Source organism: Apaloderma vittatum, unplaced genomic scaffold, assembly GCF_000703405.1.
Source record: "Apaloderma vittatum isolate BGI_N311 unplaced genomic scaffold, ASM70340v1 scaffold4295, whole genome shotgun sequence".
In the NCBI taxonomy this organism is placed as follows: domain Eukaryota; kingdom Metazoa; phylum Chordata; class Aves; order Trogoniformes; family Trogonidae; genus Apaloderma; species Apaloderma vittatum.
In genome coordinates this window covers 46911-54729 of record NW_009717624.1, presented here as the reverse complement: position 1 = coordinate 54729, position 7819 = coordinate 46911, and the positions used below count along the sequence as shown (strand labels likewise).

Here is a 7819-nt window from a genome sequence, read left to right as displayed (position 1 = left end):
GCAATCACATGCCTCATTTAGGATCCATGCTTCCTTTCTTGCAGACGAGTCTGTAATGCAACTTGCCTTGCTGCCATCTAGAGACTCAGTCTCATTTATCCGCTACCCGTTTTGCCTTGGGACACTTCAATGCTCCCGAGGCTGCTGATGTTCCCAGGAACACAACTGTGCAACCATTAGAAATTCCCACTTCGATTCCTAAAATTGGCCACTAAAATCCCGTACCACATATCCCACATCCTCAGCAGATTTGCAGACAGCACTGCAGACAGCACCAGCTCATTCACTGCACATGCACCAAACACATTCCAGGAGTGGAAAAGCAGCCCATTGCAACCTCTAAACACATACCTCAGAACATCCCAAAACGGAGCTACAAGCCACGTTCATGTTGAGCAGGCAATGGCAGACAGCACCAGCTCATTCACTGCACATGTACCAAACACCTTCCAGGAGTGGAAAAGTCAATAAGATTCCCTCTGCAGCCCATTGCAACCTCCAAACACATACCTCAGAACATCCCAAAGCGGAGCTGCAAGCCACGTTCATGCTGAGCCAGCAAGGCAGTGACCTCAGTTCAGGGCTGGGCAGCCTTGAAGGGCAGTTCCTCTTGTTCTTGCTCTGCATTCTGGCTTGAAATAAGGCATCCAAGACGGTGTTACACCTCTGAGCTCAGAGGCTGGAAACTCTGCAAGATCCCCTGATGATCTGGCTCTTTCAAGGGCTGGTGTTCATGCAGGAGCTTGGCTGAGCATGCAGAACTTCAACTTAGTTTCCTCTTTGTTGGGTTCTGGGTTTTGTTTTGGGGTTTTTTTCCTCTTCTGCTCATAAAAGATGTCCTCATGAAAAAAGGCAGTTTGCAATCGAAGTCTTAACACATCATCTCTGTCCCCACGGCCTCTTCAGACCACCTAGCCAAGCAGTTGACACAGCCCAGGAGATCAGATCAACTTTCTCTCGCTTTCGGAGACACTCAGTATCTCTGTCCAGACTTGTCAGTGCCCTTCTTGTCCTCAAATTTCCAACTCACGTTTACCACGGTTATCCAGCTCCTCAGCGTGATCCATGACACCATACTCTGTATCATGGTCCACCACCACTTTCCCAGCCTGACACCAGGCAGCTGAACCAGGATACAGCAAAAAATCTTTTTCCCTCCTCCCGCAACAGGAAGCTCCAGACCTGTGTCTATCAAGTATCTGCTTCGACAATATAAAATGAGTTAAAAAAAAAAGTATTTGTAGACATCCTCAGATTCCCAGGGGAAATACGTGGCCTTGTTCATGCAGCGAAATGAACAGGGGATTTTATAACACTGGGAAAACTAAAAAATGCCATGCACACATAATACTATGGACAACTGCATCTTAATGTGCATATAATAATTAGAACAGGGCACGTTTGCCATCTTCAGGAGTCGAGTGGTAACTGCACATAAATGTGCACAAGAACAGTGAGAAGCAACAATTTGATGTAAGGATATAGGAATTACTGGGTTCTTATACAGCCTCGGGCTGCAGCCAAGCAGGACTGGGGCACGGACAGGCTCTTAGCTGCGTGCATCTCTTTTACAGAACCGTGAGTCCTGGGCTTCACTGGCAGCCCTGATGCCATTTGAAAAAGAATGAAAAGAAGTAATAGCACTTGGAGAGTTTTACTGGCAACAAGTCAGGCTGCTGAGGATGAAAAGAATACTCCCTCTTGTTTATTGATGAGTTGCTTGAAGGAAGGAATATTTACTTCAAGGCCTGAGTGGATTTGATGGGGTGACCAGGTTATTCTTTCCCCTTGGCTCTTTTCTTCCGTAGCACAAGGAGCCAAATGCTACAGAGATAACTGTAAGGGATTAAAACAAGAAAAATACTCTCAAATATCTCTGAATAAGGAACACCAGAGTCTGAGAATACACTACCACATATCTTATCCATAAAATTTGGCTACAAATGAGGTAGTCTGCAAATACATGATAAAGCAAAAGTCAATAGACACAGAAAGGAGGTGTTGGGTTGGATTGTTCTTTTCCTTTTAAAGAGAAGTTCAAGAGTCCAAGAGGAAACACTTAAGGTTCCCATAGAGGAAATAAGATTTTCAAAATCATCCCTTCCACCAGATTCTCCGCTGATGTAAATCAGGGCAGTGCCATTAACTGCAGCAGACTTAGGCTGGCTCATCTTTCCTACCTCAGCCACTGATCAAGAGCAAGGATTAACCAACATGCCAGCACACCTTCCTTTCAATCTGAAAAAGTGCCTGGTGTCCTAAGCACTAAACTGCAGGAGAGCAAGTCCCTGCAGGCTGTTACTGCAAAGAACAAAGTTCCTGAGACGTAAGAATAGCCCTGAATAAAGTGATAAACCGTGGCGAATCCGATTTAGCAGAAAGGCCTGCCTTTATTCCCCTGGCATGTACTGAGAAGTGGCCAAAGGACGTGAGGTATGGGAGAGGTCTCTAATCAACCCACCAAAGCAAACATTCGGTCTGCGGTTTGGAATGTGGCTGAACTCACCCTCATCCTTGATGAAAAGTGGCATTTCTTTGACAAGCCTGAATTGTTTGCAGTACTCATTGATGGGAGTTCAAGGGTCGAAATATGTACCCAACCTATCCAGAGAGACTGGCAGACAAAGAGAAGCATGCCAAAGCACAGACAAACACACCACCAAACAAACACCAAAAAAAGCTATCATGACTGTCCCTTTGGTTTCAACACATATAAAAAAATTAAATTATATTTTCATAGACTACAGACCTTATGTACGAATAAGGGCCAATGAGCACCTGAATACCTGGAAGTGGCCAATGCACTGTGATTTGCCCAAATACCTTGCTACCACATGCCACGGGTGTCACGAAGACACTCACACATGCAGATAAATAGCTGGAATGTGTATTAAAAGAATATTTTGTCCTTGATTTAAACACAATAGCTCCACTCAGGGTAGCAATGGGGGTGGAGAGCCTTGCTCACAGTGTGTGATCATAGCCTTGCTGGCTCTGGGGAAATGCATAAGGGCCAGCCTTGTTCCAAAGAATTTGGGGTTTTTTTTCCACTCATGTGAGCACTTTGCCCAAGGGTAGGAGGGAAGGTGGGGGTGTAGTGGTGGAGAGAAGCTGCTCAAAGCTCCAAGAAACGGAGTCAGACAGGAGAGGCACCTAATGCAAATATCACCACCACAAACCAAGCCCTCCCTTGGTCCAGCGAGCAGCTTCGCTCAGGTGCCTTTGCGGGGTAACCTTCTGGGCATGCCCAATTGTTACCTCCCACAATATATAAGCTGCCCCACGAGGAAACAATCCGTATTCAGCACAAGAGAGGCTATCCCAAAATGAAGGCTTTCCTTGTGCTCCTGCTGGGAACAGTCCTGTGCTTGGACTCAGGTAAGACAGCGTGAAGAATGTGCCCCACATTTCTTCCAGCAAGGAGAAAAGCCTTGCGATGGGGTTTGGCAGTGAGGGGAGAAATACTGATGCAGTTGTCATATGAAGACTTTTGCTTTTTGATGGGATGTCCTGAGTATTGCATGAGAAAAATGCAAAGTCCCACCCTGCTCATGGTGTGACTCTAGTGCTGGGCAGAGCAGCTTCCAGGAAAAACTGAATTTACCTGAAATCAAAGTTATTTAAGTAAGACCATGTAGCTTTGTGTGTGTGCGAATTTTAAGTGGGGTGGGAGGATTGTTCTTCTTCTTCCCAGTCTACGAAAAGCGTAACATTTCTGCAAAGGTAAGTTTTGTTTCAACTTGTTTACTGACTCTTCATTTCATAAGTGGCCTCTGAAGCTGCAAAGATTGTCAGAAATTTAATGGGACAGAAAAAGGGATAATGTCATGGTGTGTTATTTTATAAACTGGATGGGTGGGATTCTGACACTATCAGGTTTTTTTCCAGCCTCACTGGGAACAAATGGCTTTATACGAGCTTTTCCCTATTCCCAGAGAGCAGAAGAAGCAGATCCAAGCAGACATGCTTCACAATCAGTAGAAGATGCTTAAGGAAATGACTGAGAAGGGTCTTGTAAAGTTCTGACCAGATCTTCTCCTCTGCCAGCTTCCATCAGGGTACTCTGAAATTTGACTTTCAGTGCACTAAAAATCAAATAAATGTGAGAACAGGGTGTATACCTACAGAAAAAAAATGAGGTTTGACTCCTTGCCTGTACGACTGCATCAGTCATGTACACTGGAATGGCTTGGACAGAGAGAAACTAAGTGTCTCATATAACTTCTTGTTCCTGCTCTGAATAATACTAATTTCTAAATAAGCCTTTTCTGTGTCATAAGAGTATTTTAGGCATTAGGATACGGGCTTGAGAGATTCATGATACAAGCCTCCTAGTCATGGAGTTAAAGTGCATATATATATATATATATATATATTAATAATTTAACTCTTGCCGTTTTGAAACTTCAGTGACGCACGTCCATGAGGGGCTGGAAACACATGGTGATCCATTTTTTAGAGGGAAGTGAACACCATGTTTGCACTTTGCTTTCTAAGAAGAGGTGATGGAAAGTATGTGTCATAAGTTGTTAAACTGAGACAACAGGCTGGGAGAGACCTTGAAAATTGCCTGTTACATCCCTTCCTCAGCCTCTTTTCCCCCTGGACTTTCCCTGTTTTGTCCAACCCTGTTGCCTCAGCTAAGGGTCCTAAATCCACCTGTTGAAATGGAACACTCTCACGTTATGCCAGGGGAGGTTTAGATTGGATATTAAGAAAAATTTCTCCACCAAAAGTGTTGCCAAGTATTGCAACAGGCTGCCCAGAAAAGTGGTGGAGTCACCATTCTTGGAGGTATTTGAAAGATGTGTAGGTGAGGTGATTAGGAATATGGTGTAGTGATGGACCTGGCAGTGCTAGATTAATGGTTAGACTTGAGGACCTTTTGGGTCTTTTCCAACCTAAACAGTTCTATGATTCTATAATAGAGACAGACAAATAATATCAACCTGTCCTTCTGGGGATTTTGTCCCTTCTTCCCAGCTCAGGATGTGGGAATATCACAAAAAGCCTGTTCCAAGCAGGGACTGAATTAGGCATTCCAAAGCAAGAGGAAGAAGCATTTGTGAAGCACTTTCCATTCACTGACGAGACTGGTCAATGAGACCAGCGATCCAGTTGTTCTCTTTTGGCTCCCTCACTGCATTGACTACACCTGAAACATCTTAAACACCTGCAAAATTTGACTCTCATTTCGAGCAAATGTATTATTCTCCACTGAAAATGGAAGAAAAACACTGTTTTCACTATAAGAGAGATGTTCTCTTCCTCTGAGAACCCACAGCCATGCTCCTGTTTCCCAGTGAATTCATGAAATTTGGCTCCCTGCAGAGCTTCAGACAGATTTGTGTTATAATCCCTCTTGGTCTCTTGCAGGTTCTTCTTTGCAGTGTTACAGCTGCACGTCACAGCTCAGCAACTCCAAATGTCAGACGAAAGTGGACTGCAAGGAGGGCGAACAGTGCAAGACAGATGTGATCAGTAAGGCAAAGCGGGGTTGGGCAATATCTTAGTTGTGATTTTGGAGCCAAGCGTGGTCCCAGCCTCAGGTGGCCAAGCCAGCCTTGCTTGTTCTAGCCACACCAGCTGGTGTGGAGCAGCAAAGCTCAGTGTGCAGCAGCAAGAGAAAGGCCATCTGGGGAGAGTGGGTGATAAAAAGCTTCCAGGTTACTTTCATGTTAAGTAGAAATGACAGAAGATGTTTTCCCTTGGTGGATAGCACCCTTGGTAGTGGTGCTGGCCATCATCAAGTCCTCTCCTTACAGTACCCACAAGAGTGTGATTACAGAGTCATTTTGGAATGTGCATGCTGAATCCCAAAAATTCCTCAGAGTTTGCCAGTAGATCACGCTAAAAACTGGGCTGTAAGGAGAATATAGTTCCTGGAATGAGTGTCAGGAGGGCGCAGCTGCACTTGACATGGCAAGTAACTACCTGCAAATGTCTCTCTCTGATACAAAATTAGTTTTATTTCTCTCTCACAATGCCGAAAATTATTTGCTTACAGGGGCAATAGCTTAGTTTATAACTTTGAAAAATTTGGACCCTGACTTAAAATGTGAGGGGCTGAGTCTGGTGAAAACTGGAAAAGAAGTTAGGAGGAGCATTCAATGACAGAGCTGACTTCATGTGAATTCAGTGAAAAAGATAGAATTTCATCCACAGCCAGCTCTGAATGCAACTATCTGTGTATCTCTGGGTGATAGATTATGATATAATTGTCCCATTCTAGATGTGAGGGAAAAAAAAAAAAACAATGTTTGCCCTGTCCAGGTGTGTGGTGACAGACTTGGGGCACAAAACCCATCAGTGATGTGTTCAAAACTCATCTCTGTCAGGCAGCTAATGAAATACCTCCAGCAGGCATTGTCCTTGCTGGAAATGTGTAAATCCATGGCCATGTATTCACAGGCAAGAGAGCCAGCATGTTGGATAACCCACTGGCCTTACGCACTAAAATTTCATATGTCAAAGGTATAGTGCCTGGAATAGATTATGCAAGATCAAGAGATCTTCTGAAGACCATAATCTGCTGGTAACCAGCAGTTACTGAGTGACTGGCCACAGAAAAATGGTCTGTACCTCTCAGAAATGAGTCAAACTCTAACTGTTATATGTGATGTAGGGATAGCCGTGTTTCCTTTTTCATATGTCAAAGGTATAGTGCCTGGAATAGATTATGCAAGATCAAGAGATCTTCTGAAGACCATAATCTGCTGGTAACCAGCAGTTACTGAGTGACTGGCCACAGAAAAATGGTCTGTACCTCTCAGAAATGAGTCAAACTGTAACTCTGTTATATGTGACATAGGGATAGCCATGTTTCCTTAACTTCCCCGGCTGTTGAAAGGCTTCATGCAGCAAAGATATATGGGGTACAAATAAAGATTAACCCACCTGTTTCCTCCTCATCTCTTAGTTACTTAGACTCTCCAACAGAGGTGTTAATGATTACTATAATTATTAATATAATCATTAGTCTTTCTGTAGTGAGTGCTGTTTTAGAAACACCAGGGAACTATGCTGTGGAATACACGACCTCAAGCAAACACTTGGGGATTGAAAACCTTTCACTTCTGTTGACAAATTAAAACCCCCAAAATACAACTTGTTACAGTAAAGTGTGCAGCTATTTACACTCCCTTCCCTCCCCGAGAAGTGAGTTTGGAAAAGAAAAGTATCTCATTATTCAGTTCCGTGAGGCTTGGCTTGCATTGAATCTTTGTAGTAATGCTCCTGTTTTCTTTCCAGGGGTTGTAGGGCTCTTCAACATCATCAGCAAGGGCTGTGACTCATCATGTGAAGCGTCCTATCAAGACTTCAGCGTAGGCAACAGGAATATCTCCTGCTGCAGCACCAGCCTCTGCAATGTCAACGCAGCAGGCAGCGTGAGGTCCAGCTATGGGCTGGCAGCAGGGATAGCAGCCAGCCTGCTCTGGATCTCCTTGAGCAACCGACTGTGAGAAGCGAAGAGGACTCCCACAACCAAAGAAAGTCTTGGAGCAACCCCTCTAATGACAGGAATTGTAAGGGGGAGCAAAGTGATGCATTGGGCACACAGCAGCCTTGGAGGTGATGGCAGATCTTTGCCATATGATGGCTCCTTCATTACTGTAACTGTATTGCTGTAGTGCTACCAGATAGGAATTTATGTGTGCATTATTACTGCATTAACGCCTGAAATATACTTATTTCTGAACCAAGTGTGAGTGTGTTACCTGGGTATCACTTATTCCTGTAGCCCCGCAGCCAGCAGCAGCTGCAGGTGGGTGTGTGGCATGCCTGGAATATGATTGAACATTAGTTCTATCTTGCACGT

The 7819-nt window shown here is 44.4% G+C and overlaps 1 protein-coding gene across 1 annotated transcript; it reads left to right on the top strand.

Moving 5' to 3' along the window:
• Positions 1-3326: 3326 nt before the first annotated feature.
• On the top strand, positions 3327-7463 carry LOC104274364 (prostate stem cell antigen-like). The gene is made up of 3 exons (XM_009869974.1): positions 3327-3378; positions 5377-5481; positions 7252-7463. Exons 1-3 carry the CDS (start codon positions 3327-3329, stop codon positions 7461-7463), a joined length of 369 nt encoding a protein of 122 aa, XP_009868276.1.
• The last annotated feature ends 356 nt before the right edge of the window (positions 7464-7819 follow it).